The 19475-nt window shown below is 38.4% G+C and overlaps 1 protein-coding gene across 5 annotated transcripts in view; it reads left to right on the forward strand.

The window, feature by feature from the left end:
- The first annotated feature begins 3794 nt into the window (after positions 1-3794).
- Positions 3795-19475, forward strand: part of LOC110157986 (solute carrier family 41 member 3) — a 30444-nt gene continuing 14763 nt past the window's right edge. Inside the window, exons 1-7 of one of the 5 annotated variants that reach the window (XM_020922401.2) lie at positions 3795-3923; positions 5978-6285; positions 14960-15067; positions 15856-15927; positions 16015-16159; positions 16479-16625; positions 18830-18974. In XM_020922401.2, the coding sequence (XP_020778060.2) occupies positions 5983-6285; positions 14960-15067; positions 15856-15927; positions 16015-16159; positions 16479-16625; positions 18830-18974 (920 nt within the window). In that variant the 5' untranslated portion in view covers positions 3795-3923; positions 5978-5982. Of the gene's footprint in view, positions 3924-4026; positions 4152-4205; positions 4465-5977; positions 6286-9512; positions 10157-14959; positions 15068-15855; positions 15928-16014; positions 16160-16478; positions 16626-18829; positions 18975-19475 lie in introns of those variants that run through there. The other 4 variants (XM_055166496.1, XM_055166494.1, XM_055166495.1 and 1 more) reach the window with 4 other exon arrangements.

Genomic DNA, 19475 nt, shown 5'->3' on the forward strand with positions numbered 1-19475 from the left:
GTAAATTTCATGTGAAAAGTAAAATTATCTACTATTGGAACAAGTCTTCGTCTAGTTACACCGAAGATAAGTAAAAAACACTCTTTGTGCTTAACTAAATCACATGTTTTTGGAATAAAAAAAAAATAAAATCCATTGGTAGATTGTTTTACTTGTCAAGTGAAATCTACACAAAGTTAAATCTTCTTAATTTAAATACTCGGAACTTACTCAGATATGACTTTTTGCCGTGAACACATTACAACAGTACGTGCTTTGGCAAGATCTCACCACACAGTGTAAAAGTTCCCAGATCATGCAGGTTTCTATGTAGACTTTGCATGTTTTCTTTGATCGTTACATTCAATCGATTTTACTTGAACAAAACAGAGCAATGAAAGTCCAATTGAAATGAGTTGAAAATCTATTGCCGATCTCAAGTGAGACACCGAATCCGAATTGGCCCAGCAGAGCACTGGCAACAAGGCCCACCAGAGTATTTATAGCAACATTACAAGTTTCCACGAGAGTTTCCACCACACAAACTCAGACACACTATCTGTATCAGCTCTTGCACCTCTCATCACACAAGAACTGATCTGTCACCACCGGCACCAGAACACAACACACAATGAGTTAGACATCAGGGACAAAAATATTATTATTGCTTTTGATTCACAGTTGTATTTGAATTGCTCCCGTATGAATGTAACAGAAAATAAATGAAATGGAGTTGGAATAGTTATACTACTGACTGGAGTGGTCAATGCATGCTTCACTCACAGCATACTGGCTCCCTCTAGTGGCACAAACAACACACAATCAGTTCAACAGCAAGAACCAAAATATTATTATTATTATTGATTCATGATTGTATTTGAATAGCTCCCGTATGAATGTAACAGAAAATAAAGGAAATAGAATTGGAATGGCCATGATGACTCGGCTTGTTAATGTATGCTCCACTCACGACGTGCTGGCCCCCTCTAGTGGTACGTTGCAGTAATTGAAAACAATAAGAACATGACTGGGCTGGGGAAGTTATTATCAGGCCTAATTATCTTTATATAGATTACAGTAAACTGCACAAAAAACGTGCTTGTGATTTGACTACAAATCTTGCACGTATACAAGATTGTATGTATACAATATTTTATCATTTTATATATAAATGTATTTGATGCACGTTCACTTCAAGACCTACTATGCATGCAGTTGTCGATAATGAACACTTGAGGGCAGCAAAGGGAGAGAATATGAAGAACTACAAGGACAAAAAAGAGAGAAAAGGCCTAATTAAAACTAATGCATCATTTTAAAACATTGATTTACTTGAAATGGAAAAACTAGTGCAAAAAAGTGCACTGATGGCATGCCCTTTAGGCAATCTAATGAAATGTGGAAAACACATGTACCATTTTGCATGAACAATTTTATTTTGTATTTACAGGTCTCATTCTAACAATGAGTAAATACATGTTTGACATAAAAAAAAAAAATACACACATAATATTCATTTATTTTTTCCTTATGAATGAGAACTGAATGCACTTCAGTTCAGTTCCCTTTATTTGCCACTTTAAAATCACATTGGAAAACATGCGCAAAAAGTGAAAGTGGACCCAAAAACATTAAAAACAAAACAAGCACAGAAGAAAACAAAGCACAGGAGTTACAAAACATTAAAAAATGAGTGACGTCAAGTTCTAAATACCACTTGTATGGCAGGTGTACAGTAGCCTCTAGTATCACATTACACTCTAGTGCGAGTCAGCACCCTCTCGAAGAAGACTGTAAGAATAGGAGTCAAAGCATTACTGACAGTACTAAAAACTATGATAGCCACTGTCACACAACACATAGTTTTGTGTGTACCTCTGGATATTTAACTATAAGTTGATCACCAATAGCCTATCTTAGCTGAAACAGTGTTCTATGGTTTATTGTTGTCCAGAGATGGAACATAATGAAGTAAAACTACACTTGAACAGGACAGAAAAGTAAAGGTATTTATTTCAGTTTGAGACTTGCTGAAAAGGCTGAGGGTTTATTTGTAACACATTTGCTGAGCAAACAAAAATATACAAATAAAAACAGATTGATTCAGTTGTTTCGGCTGAACAAAATTCAACACAAATTTATATTTAAATACATTTTAAGTTTTATAAGACCTCAAAATCTGTGCAAAATTCTAATACGTTTTTGGAGAGAGGGATTATAGAGACTTAGACAAACAGTTGAGACTGATAAGAGAACCCATGACAGTGAGATGGTTACTACCACTACAGCACCGGCAAGAACATTAGCCCCTCTTTTAGGTTAAATGTCATAATGATGTTTCCTCATCACAAACACATCTGTTAGACATGCAAATCCTGCACTGGCTGAGTTGGCTGAGCACATATCATCACCTTCTGACATCAACATAGTATTAACAGCTTCATATTTGTTTCACAGTTTGTTATGCATTTCCTGTCTCTATTGGAGATGAAAATCACACATGCACTCACCTCACACAAGATGTTTATTTTTCTCACTTATTCTGTGCCATTTGAAGCCTAAATTAATCAAATACCATAATGTTTACCATTGATTTTAGACAATTTTGAAGTGTACCTGAATACAGATGCTCAAAGTTAGTATTAAGATTGTGTATTCTAGTAGGTACATGTCCAGTATTTGGTTACTTCTGAACACTGCCTATAATAATAGAACATAACCATTACTACTGTTACTACCGCTGCTGTCACTGTGCAGCCCATATGGACACAGACAGGAGGGATATCCTTAACTGCCAATGCCATGAAATTCAAGCCGGTTTCACAGATACATGCGCACTAGCTGTGAACGTAGGCCTGCACTGGACCTACGTAGGACACTGAAAACGCATGGCAAAAGTACTACAGTATTCATGTAGTATTTATTCATAACTGGTAAATACACTTTTTAACTTTCACTGCACTGGGCATCTGTCAACGCTACGCAACAATCTACAAGCAAAGGTAAGGGCGAGGAATTACTTGTGGTGTTTGTAGTGTTTTATGTTATGCCTTTCCAAAAAACAAGAATATATTATGAAACAGATAAGCAAAAATAGTTTCATTATTTGACAATTAACAAACAGCTAGAGGAAAGTTACAACTTATGCAGCTAATACAAGGTTGAGAAATGATGCAATACCTTAAATACTGAAGCAACCTATGGGCCTAGGTATTTTATAGTTTATTAAAAGTTGGATTGGTCAAATGTTTGTAGATATTTGTAAATGACTGCAGCACATTTAACTACTTTATTTACTAAAAATAACAAAATACATACAAAAATCTTAATGCTGTAGGCCTGTACACACTTCTAGAGGTAGATTCTCCAAAGTTGAAAAATTATAAAAATTAAAAACATTTAAATCAATTGAAATGAAGTGCACAGTGACAGAAATGCATGCTATTCAACTATATATTCTTTATTGTCTAAAAACTCAGCACAATGTAAAAATTTGCATTGGGAACTGGGAGTATTAGACTGTTAGATCAATGAACAACTAGAAACCTAAACCACATATGAGACTATGAGCATGTCTAACATCTAAAATAACAGCATTTGCCACTTCCATTAGGGAAAGTTTACAGTCGTTAGGTTAATTAAATGTCCTTTGCTTCCTAAATTTAGCAGGGATTCCCTCGGCAGCTGCTCACTCGCTGTCATTGGCGAAAAGAGGGCGGGGCTAACGTCAACACTAATTTTGGTCCAATCAGAGCGCGCCTAGTGGGTAACCCCTAGTAACGGGGGCGGGCTTTGCTGGAATGGGCGGAAGTAGAGGAATGTGGAAAGAGAGTGACACAAATCTGGTGGTGTCAGTGTAGATTTAGCGGGTTTTTATCTTGCTAATCAGAGCGAAATGGAGCAACTGAATGCACTTTGATAGATAACACCGGGCTTAAAGTAGGGTAATGTATAGAGTTTTCTGTATTTGCATGTCCTGTTTTAGCTTTGACCATGTGCTGTAGGCTGTGGATAAACAACATACAGATGTGCACGTACTATCTTCTCCGCACAGCATGTTTCAAAAGGGCTGAAAACGTAATATGTTCATGTTTTTGATCATCTGTATGAAATCAGTGCGGTAAATTAATGCAAGATTATGTCAACTTTTCCTGTCAGTGTCTACAATCTGGGTATGTTAATTATATAAAGGTTACATTAGTTTATTCGCCATATGTAGTTAAAAACATGTCAAAGTGCACCATGAGACATTAAAAACAACAATGTAGACAATCATAACAGACGACATGAAATGACTGTGAAATAAACAACATACAAAGATTAAGTAGCCAAAAAAAGCTGCACTAGTGTGACCAGATTTTCAAAAGGAAAAACTAGGACACTCCCAGTTTGGACTGGTTGGAATAATAAAATTGTCAAACAAGTGCATAATTATGGAAAATTGTTATGCACTCGGCCCATTCATGATGTAGTCACGACTAACATGTGAGTCAGTAGTCACATTTTCTGTGTTTTGGTGATTTTTAAGCATTTACTAATCATCTGTATTTTTCCTATACACATGACAATTTATGCCTCTACTGTTGGCAGGTATCAAATTTGTCAAAAATAGGGACATGTCTTGTATAAAACTGGGACAAATCAATGGTTTTGGATAAATCTGCAGGGACTGGGTACACAGGACTCAAAATTAGGACTGTCCCAGGTAAATAGGGACATTTTTTTTTTTTTTTTTAAGCATAACTGCAACATTTTGACCACCTTTCACCATATATATTTATTAATTGATAATTGCCCATAGATAGGCTACTTTACGACAATATTAGGTGGTCGCAGCAAGGAGATGAGGGGTAAATTCAATAGTACAATCTATTTGACCTGGTTCATTTATATAGAAACTGTCCATTTAGCTCCATAACTATATTATGTCATATGCGATGTCTATGACCCAACCTGGGGTACAGGGCCTCCTAGGGGCCTATAAGCACTTTCCAATGGGTACTTGGAAAGGTTTAAAAGAAGTTGAAGTTAAATGGCATAATAAAAAAAAAAAAAAACTACTTAAGAATCATTTATGAGGATTCTACACGCCAATATCATTTAAACAAGAATGAAAAATATGAATATATTAGTGGTAAACATATTTTTTTGCTTGTTACTGGAGTTAGGGGGTTACTTGGATTGTGAGACAAATCTTAGTGGGTACTTGAGACAAAAAAAGGTTGGAAAACACTGGCATAATACTTACATTAGATTACATTAATTATATTTTATTGATTTATTTACAATAGTGGCAAAAACAACATTCATTCGCACACATTAAACCTGCAAAAACGCATTTAAGAGCAGCAGGAACAAAAGTCTTTCTGAAATGCTCAGATTTGCACTTTGTTGCCATCTGTCTGTGATTGAATGTACTGCTACTACTTTGCTATATGCAGTGGTGGAACATAATTTACATAACAAAACAAAAGTAGTTAAATACTGAACTTACTAAGTATCAATTTGAGTACATATGTACTAATACTTTACTTCAGTACATCTTAAAGTGGATACTTTTTACTTTTACTTAACTACATTTGAGAACAGCTATCTGTACTTTCTATTACTCTACATTTTGAACTGCACTGAAAAGTAAAAGTAAAGTAAAGTAAAGTAAAGTATTTTTTACTATTTTCCGAAACCTGTTAAAAGGACTGGGGGTGTTACACATTTTTTATTTTTTTTTAAATCAAAATCTTTATTAAAATCACTGCATTTTAAGTTTTATTAGATCTTAAAATATGCATGAAATACTACTCTGCGAACATTTTTAATGGGTACTTTAATACTTTTACTCAAGTAGTAAAAGTAGTAGTAGATGTGATATTTAACTTTTACTTAAGAATTCTTTTGCTCTGGTATTTAAACTTTTAGTTAAGTAACAAAATTGAGTACTTCCACCGCTGGCTATAGGTTGACTCATAAAGTATATGTGTACATACTCTTTTCTACACAGGCACGATGGCAGGAGAGGACAAGCCCCCAACCAAAACACGACAGAGGAAAAAGGGAAAGAAGTCCCGCTCTAAAGAGAAGAGTCCTGGTAGCAGTCCCAGTGCCCACCTCCAGGATGACGACGACTTCCTGGTTCCCCCAGCTCCACAGCCTCCTCCCCAGAAGAAGAAACAGGAGGAGAAGCCCAAAGTGGCAGTGGCCAAAGTGGCGGAGGAGTCGTCCATAGCCATCTGTCTGCAGGTTCTGTTCCCCTACCTGTTAGCCGGGATGGGGATGGTGATGGCTGGTATGGTGCTGGACATGGTGCAGGTGAGTGGAGGTGCCTCTACACAACCCCTTTGTATATCTCTTGTAGTACTATTTGGCAAAGGCATAAGGTTACTGTAGTACATAGACATATGCATTATCTCTCAATCCAATAGGGAACTCCATATATGACTTAAAATACCATTAAAATTACAGTGTGACTTATTTGTACAAGCTATATGATTATTTAAAGAGAGATATTTTAGTGTAATCGACCGCCTGTCCCTTGTCACTTAGAGAATGCTCCACCTTTTATTGATTCTACATAAATAGTAAAAAAAAAAGTTACATTTACATAAAAATCTATCATTTTCTGGTGTACTGGAACCTTCTAACTGATCAAAACAAAAAAATTATGTGTTATTGCAATTTTTATCAACATGAAAAGGATCTGGCTGTGTAACAGAAACAGAAACATGTGGAAACTATTAGTAACTTCCTCAGATGCATTGTTTTTATCAACCCACTTTCTTACATTTGTCTCACATTTGCATTTATAAATTATTGTGTAGGTATGTTGGTAATGTTGGGGTACTATTTTGCAGTTTTATATTTTCATTACTCTCCAGGACATTATAAAGGCTATAAACATTTATTTTGTAAAGCATTACATTACATTGGTCACTGTCAAATTACTTCACACTAAAGGCCACCACACACTACTGGAGAATTTGCTCGATTTAGGCTGTGATTTTCTTCTCCCCGAGTTCAGGGAGGCGTGACCCGACTTTGTGTCTTCGTCTGCGATTTTGAAGTCACTGCGCTCCTCCTGTATGTGGTGTCAGTGTGACTCTGAGCTACTCTGTCAGACCGTAACCACAAAACATCAGCAATGTTACAGTAACAGCCAATAAAACACAGTGTCAGGGGCAGAGGAGTGACGGACACAGAGACGCAAGATACAGAAGCAGCATCCCATCCATATTGTCCATAGAATTTGTCCTCCACAAGTAATGACCCTAGTCCACAAAACAGCTTTTAATCCAGTTTGAAGTGTTCTTTAAAGGTAAAAACACGAGAGTAGATCCTCATGTGTGTCTGTTTACATCATTGCAGGGCGCGTATTGGGGTGAAGTTGCAGATTAGCGATCAAGACTATTTCCTGTGTACTTTATTGCCAGTTTTGACTTGCATGTAAACTAAAAGTGCACTGCTCTGATCTTTTTGAGTCTCAAAGCGAGTGGTTTTACTCCAGACAGGAAACTGCAGACATGAGGTATGCTTACAACTTTATAGTCTGTGGTACGCAGCCATATCCCATAGCAATCTTTGCAATCGCAGATTTTAAATCTCATAAGATTCTCCTCATGGCTGTTGTGTGCACTTTTTGTCACATTTAAAAATTGTTTAAGACTGAAAAATCCTGTAGAGTGTGATGGCATTAAGGCTGTGCATTTAATAGGCCAAACAGGGCAATCAAGGTCATTTCTGATGCCACACTGTATCTTTTTCGTAACTAGCTTTGACTAAATCTTAGCTATTTCATATTTCGTAAGTTGCAAGTAAACCTTTCAGATCGTCCATTGTGCACTTTCTTAGAGACTGAGACTCATGGACATTCTAGGCACAACTAAATGTAATTCTATTATGTGCGTGTTTCTTCTGTTCTGGTTTCCAAAGCTGAATTGCGTGTATTGTGCAAAATGCATTTGACTCTGAACCTCTCTTGATATCTTTAATTCCCCCTGTCTGTTGCTGATCAATTTCATAGCGTAACACTTATTTCCTCTCTCCATCTGCTGCTTATCAGTATGTCTTCCACTCTTCATTGCCTCTGTCAGGAGCTGCGAGAACAATTAGTCAGGAGGTTGGCTCATAGCCTTGTCCAGAACTACAGCGGACAGTGAAGGACATAGAAAAGGTGGCCTAGTTTGTTTCAAATTGGCTAGGAGAAAAACACAGGAGAATGTTATTGCATGATGCAGATGTAATGGTGGAGTTGTAGTGCAGGTTTTTAGATGTCATATGTCAAAAATTCTTAAGCCCTTGGTGGAATATAGTTGGTAGAAAACTTGTACACAGTCATATAACTTTATGTACTTGTTACTGAGAACATGAAACCCTCACCAATATTAAACAATTTACTGGCAGTAGATTTTTAGTGCAAATGTTTATGATGAGGTTTTACTGCTCTATGACTATACTGTCTTTCCTAGAGCTTTGTGATGGGGTTTATGTTTACTGCTGAGTCATTTCTCTCAGATATCTACCAGGCAAAGAGCTTGTGGTGAGTGAGTCAGTTAGCAAGGGACCTCCTTTTATGACTAGATTTTTGCTTTTGGGCTGACATTTGGGGTGAAGGGCCATATATGATGTCAGTTGCTGTCAGTCTTTAAAGGTGCACTATGTAACCTTTCTTGTGTAAGGTCTGTCTCCTGCTTGTCTCCATGGAGATCATGTCATTGCCACAGTATGGCATTAAAAATATCTTTCATGCATTAATTATGTGTTTTTACTGTTCAAAGATCCCTTGATAAACAGTCATTCTAACTGTGAGTGGGCTCAATTCTCCACTGATCTGACCCGTAACTTGGTCTCATGGTGTCACCTGCTTGCCATGTAGATGGATAAGCTTAATGCCATACTGTGGAACATGCCAGCAAAGCAATAACAGCTCAATGTAGACAGATCAGTTTACAGACCTTGCTAAGTCATACATAGTGCACCTTTAAATATCAGTATGTATAAGGTTGTTTTATTTTATTCAAAAACAGAACTGACCTTTTCTAAGAGCTTATTAGACGTCCTGTGATTAAACTCTAAAACATCAGGCTGAACGGGGGAAGTGATGGAAATCATGAACGAGTGAGTCACGACCAGGAGGAGGAGAGAGAGAGAGTAAATGACCAATCACAACGAACGACACAAGAGGAAGGAGTCAAATCTGGGATGAGAGGAAACGCGCAGCATGAGATAGAAATGATGTTAGTGGACGGCAAAGGACCGGCTGTTCCGCTCCAGAGTGTGCACGTCTGAAGGAGGAGACAGCCTCTTTCTCTGCTACGTCACTACAGACCGAGCATGATGCCGCTGAAGCTGAGGGAGCTGATATGCACTCACCACACACTCTGCCGATAAGAAGCAAGAGGAGAGATTTTCTACTGCTACAAGATTGTTCTGAAAAGGATTTATTAACAGGCGAAAAAAAAACTGCACTGTCGTTTTTTTTTTTAAAGCTACTTTGAGTAAATACGATGTGCCAAGGTACTTAAAAAAAGTAGAGTGATTTACAACCCAAGGCGAAAGTCAAGAAAGGAGGATGTCAACAATCATAAAGTGTCAACTATCTTTATATTAACTTTCATTTTTCCAATTGGACTTCAGTCGACTCAAAGTTAAATCAGATTGGACTGCAAATCTGAATCGACAAGGCTTATGTGGAATGTCGTGACCTACAATTGCAAAAGGAAGTTAATAACTGTGTTACCCAGTGGTGCTGACAAATGAAGACATCATCAATGCTGACTCACCACAGGATTAACAGGTGCCACGCTACTGTTGGCTCCAATTGACAGCAAACTTTCTCATCCTTTGAAGACTATTTTCAGTATTAAATCCTGGCGTTGCTGGCAGGATTATCCGGCTATCTCAATTTACTAAATCTGGGTCATTCAACATTTTCACGGATTTTCAACATGAGACTTTATTCGATGTTGTCTGGACATAGATAAGTGATACAATGGTGGTAACGCGTTTGGAGTTGGAGTTACGGTACCAGGGGGAGAAGCTGAGAGGCGTCACATGGAAGTTGACTCGATCAGAGTATGGGTTCCTTCCAGAGAGTCCCTGGCTGATCGCGGCACAGGTCACGGTGCCCCTGCTGGTGTCTGGGCTTGGGATGGTCTCTGCTGGAATCGTCATGGATCTTATACAAGTATGAGAATGGTTGAAACAACAAGGAATATAATAGTTGCCTAAATTTTGAAATCATTTGAAATATTTACCTATAATAACAGAGCAAACTTAAGGTGCACTATGTAACTTTTTGGTTGAGGGTCTGTCACCTGCTTGTTTCTGTGGATATGTCATTGCTCTACCTAGAATGGTCCACAGTATAACATTAAACAACTCTACCTCACATGTATTCAGTTATAATTCAATTTAAAAATACCTAGAAAAACAGGCATTCCGACTGTAAGCATGGTTGCCTCTCCACAGATCTGACCTGTAACTTGGTCTGGTTTGGTCAATACAATGTAGTTTTAGCGTTTAACTTTTTGGTTCTTATCTGGCTTAATAGTCAGAACAGGACTTGAGGTTTAGCACATCAAAACAATTTCTATTTGGTTTCATGAAATGAATAATTAGATATGTTATTTTATTACAACTTACTTAATCTTTTACATTAGATGAAACCACATCAAATGTCTTCTTAGTTCAGGTTTTAACGGCACTTAAGGGTCATTTACTTACTTTATGGGTTTCCTCATTAGTTGCTCATCTACACTGCTTGCCAAGATTGAGTTTATTGAACGAGTTATTGGTAGTGGAGGATACTAGAGTCTTCTATACAGTCTTATCCCTGTGGTGCTATTGTGTTCATACCCTGAGTCAGAGCTTTTCTGTTTAATGCACCTTTTTAACGCTTTCGCATTTTCTTAGACACTTTCCCCCACCCACTTCTCTTATTTGTTAGCCTCTGTGGGAGTCTGAGTGAGTGGCAGGTGGGTTTAACCAATCACAGTGAAGAGTAAACTTTCAGGAACAGAAGGTGGCTTAGAGATACTTGCAGGGAATATAAAGATATTTGGGTACCATGATCAAAAAATAAAAAATTTGGTATATTGCTGAGACGTCTAACGTCTGAGAATGTAAATGGCCCATATTACTTTATTTTCTGATCTATGTTATAATGTTGTTTCCTAATCACAATCATACCTGGACTTGTGTTTTGTTTCATTCACACACAAACCCTGCATATTTAGGCTGAATTCTCCTCTCAAATAAAAAACATTGTTCCACCTTATGATGTCATGTGGTAGTACAGGATGTGCTCCACTTTGTTTTTAAAACTCCATACACCTTCACTGGAATCATGTGGATGATTTCAGTCCTGGAATTCCCAGTCTACTGAACAAAAGGTAAAAGGTAGTAGGTAATTTGAAAACTACCACTTCATGACATCACAAGGTGGAACAGAGCATTTTGGGCTTTGGATCAATGCAGGATTACTCAAACATGTGTGAATGAAACAAAACACAACTCCAGGTATGTTTTTGATGAGGTAACTGCTAGGGATGTAGCGATATTCAAATCCCTCGATATGGTATTTTCACGATATACATTCCCTGATATGATATTTATTGTGATATTTTGTAGATGCTAAGAAAATAGTGAAATGCAACTTTTTCCTTTTAAAATGCCTTCACAAGACTTTTGTTCTATCATAAACCAAAGAATTAAGATTTAAATTTGCTTAAAAATTATGATTCTGTTTATTATTTTTATTAATTTTCATGTAGTCTGCACTGTAATGTAGCAGAAGATCATGGTATATGTAGTTCACTCAGTTTTTGCTGCACCAAAACAATGTTTTTAAGGAAAGAGACATATTGATATATTGTTTTGGCCCACGGTATTATTGTGAGACTTTTGACAACACGATATCACGATATTTCAGTTATTGTTACATCCCTAGTAACTGCATTATAACACAGCTTAAAGCTCGCATAATAAGGGACCTTTAACATGATTTATTTGTTTTTATAAACCTAAGAGCTTTCTCCTGTGTTACCTATCTGGTTGCACAATGAATAAGCACAAAAACAGCTAACCAAGTTATTTGCAACATTGATATTCTTTGCTGTCGAATGAGTTTGAAATGCAATGCAAATGGATGTCCGCTAATGTGGTTACTATTAGCATACTACGATGATGGTGCAGTTATATTGTGCTGAGTGCAATGGATAAAGTATCTTTCCCTGTTCAACAGATGGGGCCCACGTCTTCAATTTCCAAATCACATTAGACGTATCAGATTGAGCTTAATGTAATGAGGTCTGCTGGATGAAAAATATGTTATATAGAAGAAAGGGCTGTAGTCTGGATCATATCTCATTCATTTGCATTGAGGTAGCATTTGGAGGAATATCGTACAGTCAGCACAGTCCTCCTTATGCTCAGTGGTGGAAGAAGTACTCAGTTTTGTTACTTAGTAAAAAGGTACAAGAGCAAAGAAATACTCAAGTAAAAGTATCACATGAAAAAAATCTACTCAAGTAAAGTGCTTGTTAAAAATTGTACTTGAAGAGTAAAAATTAAAAGTATTTTTGCGCATATTTTGAGATCTAAAAAAGCTTCAAACGTAGGGATTTGGATAAAATCTTGGAATTTTGCTTCAACAGAAACGATTAACTCCTCCTGTGTGGAGGAGTTCAAGTATCTTGAGGTCTTGTTCACAAGTGAGGGGAGGACGGAGCGTGAGATTGGAGGTGGATCGGTGCAGCGTCGGCAGTGATGCAGTCGCTGTATTGGACCATCGTGGTGAAGAGGGAGCTGAGTCAAAAGGCAAAGCTCTCAATTCACCGGTCAGTCTTCCTTCCTATCCTCACCTATGGTCATGAGCTCTGGGTAATGACTGAAAGGACGAAATCTCAGATACAAGCGCTCGAAATGAGTTTCCTCCACAGGGTGGCTCCTCGCTCCCTTAGAGATAGGGTGAGTCACACAGTCACACGGGAGGAGCTCGGAGTAGAACCGCTGCTCCTCCACGTCGAGAGGAACCAGTTGAGGTGGCTCGGGCATCTGTTCCGGATGCCTCCTGGGCGCCTCCCTCGGGAGGTGTTTCGGGCATGTCCCACCAGGAGGAGGCCCCGGGGAAGACCCAGGACACGCTGGAGGAACTATGTCTCTCGGCTGGCCTGGGAACGCCTCGGGGTCCCCCCGGAGGAGCTGGAGGACGTGTCTGGGGTGAAGGAAGTCTGGGACTCCCTGCTTAGACTGCTGTCCCCGCAACCTGGCCCCGGATACTGTCTCAAACAGTAATAAAAGTCTACTAACTTTTCAATCCTGTTAAAAATTTAGTGGAGTAAAAAGTACAGATATCTGCTCTCCAATGTAGTGAAGTTAAAGCAAAAAGTACCCACTTAAACATGCACTTAAGTAAAGTACAAATACCCTCTACTTTAACTTTGTTACGGCCGAACACTGCTTACACCAGACCTCTTAAAATCTTTTGCTTTCATCCTATTCCTCATATACCTTGAGCTCTCGGTCGGTGGTTCTTGGCTAGTGGCCCATCTCCTTTTGGCAGCAGTCGCACAGAAGTGGGCCATGTCCCAAGATAGCCTCGTAATATGACAGCAATCAGCCAGACCCACAGTCCAGAGCCCAGGGTAAAAATAGACTGACAGTGAAGTCCGTAACTGACGAAGATAAGTGAAATCAAACAACTTATGATTTTCTGTTACGTGACACATCAGTTCAAGTGCTGACCCATAAAACAGACTAAAATAAGGTAAATTGCTACTGCTATTGCAATATTCAGACATTTAACTCTCTTTTCTTAACACAATGTCAAAGGATAACCAGATATTTCCATTCAAAATTGTCTTTAGAGCAACTGCTGGGTTTAAGATGGCATTGCGTCCTCTAATCCGATAATATTTAATATAGCCAGAGGGGTTCCCCTGAAATTAATATTGTTAAAATGTATGTTTTTGTTGTAATATAGTGAGGTCTCAGGTTCACAGCAGGCTCAATGATTTTAAATTAATCTTTTTCAGTGGAAAGTAGACAATGTGGACAATGCATTTTACTACTGTGTATGGGGCCCCTTTTATTAGCTAAAGTAACTTCTAAAAAAAAAGAAAAAATCATAGAAAGTGAATTGTTTTCAAATATTTTGGAAATAAATAAATAAGTAAATAAGTAGGGAAAATATGCTATTGACTTGACATTCTATAGAATCTGAAAACCTCCAATAGGGGAACATGGCTACGTAATTGTCCTATAATCACAAAGTTTACTGTCAAATTCTTACTTAATATTGTTAGTTACTTCATCAAAGTAATGTTGATGTGGATACAGAAGTGGTTTTCCAACATAACCAAGCATAAACATCATAATTTGCGATGAGAGCATGCTAATATTAATAAAATGTCTCCACCGCCTTTTGGTAAGTATCCAGTAACTAACAGGTACATATCTCCACTTGCCAAATGTACCATACTGTCCTCAACAGACCCACATTCTCAATCCATTATTTATCTCTTCCCAATGTGAGTTTATTTCAGGGAACAGGCTAAAAAGGCTATAGAAATGCAAAGTGTGTTTCTTGGCAGACCTATTCAATACCCTCTGTCTTTTTTGTCTAATTTCAAAGTTCGATTCATCCACCTTCCTCATACAAATCATCACATCCGACTTGATGAATATTTCAGTTAAGCCATTTTCTTCTCGTCTTATTCTCATGCCCCTTATCAAGTTTGTTCTAACAGCTCTCTTATTTTAAAAGTGCTGGAGTCTGTGACAGTGGTTCAAACTCGCTGAACCTGCCCGATGTGAGGTTGCGTGAGGCAATGCTCGGAGATGTGGAAACGAGGCTACTGGGTTAGACTAGAATATGTGATGTGTCAGTTAAAGTGCTATGTCAAAGAGTTCATATGTACTGCCTGAACCCTGATTCATGCCCTGTTTTTTCCTTAGTTTAAATGGATGTTTCTTTTGTGTGTTGCAGCATTGGGAGGTATTCAAGGTGATCACTGAAGTGTTTATTCTGGTACCAGCTCTGGTGGGGCTCAAGGGAAACTTGGAGATGACCCTGGCTGCTCGCCTCTCCACTGCTGTAAGGAAAAATGCCACTACTTCAACACTCTTTCTATCATTACATAAATCTACATGTTATGTGATGACAGCGCTAGTTTCGCCCAGTTCTACTCTTGGTTTAGTCCTGGTTGTGTCCAAGTTTATAGTTTAATCCAAATTTCAAAGGAACTGTATGTAAGCTGCACTTTAACTGATTTTTCTTTACTACAGTCAAAATTACTACAGTTGTCAGTGCCTAAACCTGCATAAGATATACACGTTTTTGTCATTCTCAGTCTGTGGACAGGTCATGCCTCATGTTAAAACTCAAAACCTCCAGAATTCCCTCACTGAGCTGCAGAGGCTGCACTAGCACTGATGAATGACTGGCTACAAATGCTGGGGTTTAGGTAGTGACAATTCAGATCAGAGAGAGTCCTTTTATAGTACAGTAAAATTTAAATAAACAGGACATTGTGTCTAATTTTTTTTGTAATAAATAAGCATTATAATTGTTTTTAGTAAAAGCATATATGATTTTAACATGTATTACGTGTATCTGGTACATCAACTTTATAAAATTTCAAATCTAAATCTTACATACAGTTCCTTTAATGTGGTATTTATGAAAAGTTCTATTTTATATCATTTACTAAAACGTTTGCTCATTTGCTTATTGGCTGATTACAGAGTACCAGGTACACACTCCACTGTACAGTATTTTTTGTATTATATTAGGGAACATGATTAAACATGATGGTGTTGTTGAGGTGGTCTGGTGCTCTGCCTCCTGTTGTTGATGAATGAGTGCTTTTATTTTGTTGACAGGCAAACACAGGTCAAATGGATGATCCAGACAAGCAGTGGCTAATGGTGTACAGCAATCTGGCTCTTATACAGGTAGCATTAAAGTCATGTGTACTGGTCTGGTGTCTGTTTTTATACCAACACAGATTTCATTGAGCGCGTGTGTTCCTCTGTCTCCAGGTCCAGGCTACGGTGGTGGGTTTCCTGGCTGCTGTCGCTGCCATTTGTTTAGGAGCCATTTCCAGAGGAGGAGTGGAGCTGGACCAAGCAGCTGTCCTGTGCGCCAGCAGCATCACCACTGCATTTGTAGCAGCTCTCTCCTTAGGTCTGACAGTTGTTTTCAAAGCTTAGAATAGTTCTCCTTCAATGTTTTTATCTTGCAATGTCAAACTGGGAGTGCAGTGGCCCCATCTAGTGGTTACAGATCAAGTTAAACAACGGTACATAGTAAATAAAACAATAAACAGAACACATTTGATACTTTAAATTAATACAAATGGTTAAACAATAGAAAATCATAAACTATGAAATGAATAAAATACAGAGAGGAACTGGTACTCCCTGGTTTTAAGTCTTGTCTTAGGCACCACAGGCTGGAGTAAAATTAAAGAGTTAAATTCATGTGTTTGGATTTGTTCTCGTAGGTCTGGTGATGATTGGAGTAATCATCGGTTCCAAGAAGGTGGGCATCAACCCCGACAATGTGGCCACGCCCATCGCTGCCAGTCTGGGCGACCTCATCACTCTGTCCCTGCTGGCCGGGGTCAGCAGCACGCTCTATGAATATATTGGTGAGTGTTGTTAACATGTAGCCCGCTAGCAGTGTCTTTAAACAGTGATTTGTTCTTTCGTTTTTTCTTCCGGCAAGAGATTACGAGAGAGGGGAAGTGAGAGAGGAGGGAAAAAAAAAGTTTGTACTGTTTCTCTGTCACCTGCTGTATGTACACAAAAAAATAAACTAGGTCATAAAGTTGTAATAAAAAACTAACAAAAAATGTGATTGTCTTTGAACTTGAAAATTCCCATGTCAGTAAATATATGTTTTTTCTTCTAAAAAATTGAATTCCCAAATTTGGTACAAATCCGACAATGTTGACTATTCATGTTATGGTAGGGGGCGCTATAATGTTCACTTTTCATATGTTTTATAGTGTATTATATTCAGACTGAGATCACACATTAGTGATTCAAATTTCAACACGATCGGACTAAATCTGTGCGAACAGGAGCAAATAATGTCACCTTGAAATTAGGCAAAATTTTTATCGAAATTTGTGGCTTCGCCGCGCGTAAACCGTGACAGTTATCAAAAAAAATCAGCTAACTTTAGATGTTCCACTTCTCTGGATGATGTACGGTGATTTTCAGCCCTGTGGGTGAAGCGCCTTCAGAGGAGTTCGTTCAAATGCAACGTCAGCGAAAAGCGGACTGAAATTTCAATCCAAGATGGCCGCCTTCTGGTTTGTCAGGGGGCGTGGCCATAAAAACATTTTTTGTTTGTCTTCACATGATGAATGTGTGTACCGAATTTCATGGCTCTACGACAAAGTTGACCGGGACGTCTCCCATAGGCGCAAAATTGTTGAGTCTTTGCGCCCTGCTGGCCAACAGTGAAATTTTAACATGGCCATAATATACTTTTTTACTCGTAATCATATATAGAATTTAATTGCCAAATTTGGTGCAGATCCGACAATGTTGACATTTCATGTATACGGTAGGGGGCGCTATAGTGTTCACGTTTCATATGTTTTATAGTGTATTATATTCAGACTGAGATCACACATTAGTGATTCAAATTTCAGCACGATCGGACTAAGTCTGTGCGAACAGGAGCAAATAATGTCACCTTGAAATTAGGCAAAATTTCGACCAAATTTTGCGGCTTCGCCGCACGTAAACCGTGACAGTTATCAAAAAAAATCAGCTAACTTTAGATGTTCCACTTGTCTAGATGATGTACGGTGATTTTCAGCCCTGTGGGTGAAGCGTCTTCAGAGGAGTTCGTTCAAACGCAACGTCAGCGAAAATGCAGACTCAAACTTCAATCCAAGATGGCCGCCTTCTGGTTTGTCAGGGGGCGTGGCCATAATAACATTTTTTGCTTGTCTTCACATGATGAATGTGTGTACCGAATTTCATAGCTCTACGACAAAGTTGACGTCGGGACGTCTCCCATAGGCGCAATGTATTTTGACTTTTCGAGGTGGCGCTGTGTCGCCATTTTTTTATGCCCGTGCACGAAACCTATATTTTATCGAATTTTTCGCCACTTCTGAATTTTGGGCAAAGTTTGGTGAGTTTTTGAACGTGTTTAGGGGGTCAAATTAGGGTTTAAAGAGCAGAAGAATAATAATAATAAAATAATAATAATAATTCGAGCAAAAACAATATATCCGAAAACTTTAGAACAACATATTATACATTTTTTGAAAGCTCTCGACCTTCCCCACGTCACCGTGGGGTCATTGGTGAGTGACGGGCGCGTCTGGACCATCTCGCTGGGGTCACCCTCTGACCTCCCATTGACTTCCATTCATTTTAGCAGTAGTAAATATGAGCCAGGCCTTGGACGTGGGTGACTGGGATACTGCTGTTCGTGCCGGGGGCGACCGTGGACATAGTTGCATGTCGTCTTGTCGCATTCGGACATGCGCACGTCCCTTCCCATTTGCTCCGCTGAGCGGAAGCAATAGGCCCTACGCCCTGTCGGGGCTCGGGCCTAACTAACAAAAAATGTGATTGTCTTTGAAAAAATTCAAAACCTCAACCAAATGAACATTTTATTTATTTGTTTTTAATTACTTTTTGACTCTTATGCAAACATATCAAATATTAGATGGAAAGAATATTATTAAGAAGCCCTCAAAAATGCCCACTAGAAGCTAAAATGAACTAAACATTTTCTTAGACTTACATTCTTGTTATTTTTACTTGCTGTCACACAAACTAATCATTACATATAGTGATATTTCCTCTCCATGTTGCTCCTCAGATGTGTGGTACCTCTCTCCGCTGGTGTGTCTGGTGTTCCTGGCCCTGATCCCTGTGTGGGTGCTGGTGGCCCGTCAGAGTCCTCAAATCAGAGAGGTGCTGAAGTCTGGGTGGCAGCCTGTTTTAGTAGCCATGTCTATTAGCAGGTCAGTGAAAAAAAATTTAATCAGTGATTAAAAAAAATATATTACACGATTATACGTAAATATGTGCATAGTGTGTATTAAATGGCCCATATTACACTGATCTATGTTATAATGTTGTTGTTTCTATATCAAAATATACCTGGAGTTGTTTCATTCACACATGTTCAACACACAAACTCTGCATATGTGAGTTTTTCTCTCAAACAGAAAACACTTTATTCCTCCTTGTGATGTCATGTGGTAATTCAGGAAGTGCTCCACTGTGGTTTTAAACTACATACACCTTCACTAGAGTCATTTGGATAATTTGAGTCCTGGAACTGCCAATCTCTGCTGAACAAAAGCTAAAAGACAGCTGCATAACATCAAAAGTTGGAACAGACTATTAATAAAGGATTACTCAAACATGTATGAACGAAACAAAACACAACTCTGGTTTGAAGCTCACAAGAACCAATTTAGCGTAATATGGGACCTTTAATCAAAAGCTAGCTTGCAAAA

This window comes from Boleophthalmus pectinirostris, unplaced genomic scaffold (genome assembly GCF_026225935.1).
Source record: "Boleophthalmus pectinirostris isolate CB_2022bp ecotype Guang Dong unplaced genomic scaffold, ASM2622593v1 HiC_scaffold_8, whole genome shotgun sequence".
Classification (NCBI taxonomy): domain Eukaryota; kingdom Metazoa; phylum Chordata; class Actinopteri; order Gobiiformes; family Gobiidae; genus Boleophthalmus; species Boleophthalmus pectinirostris.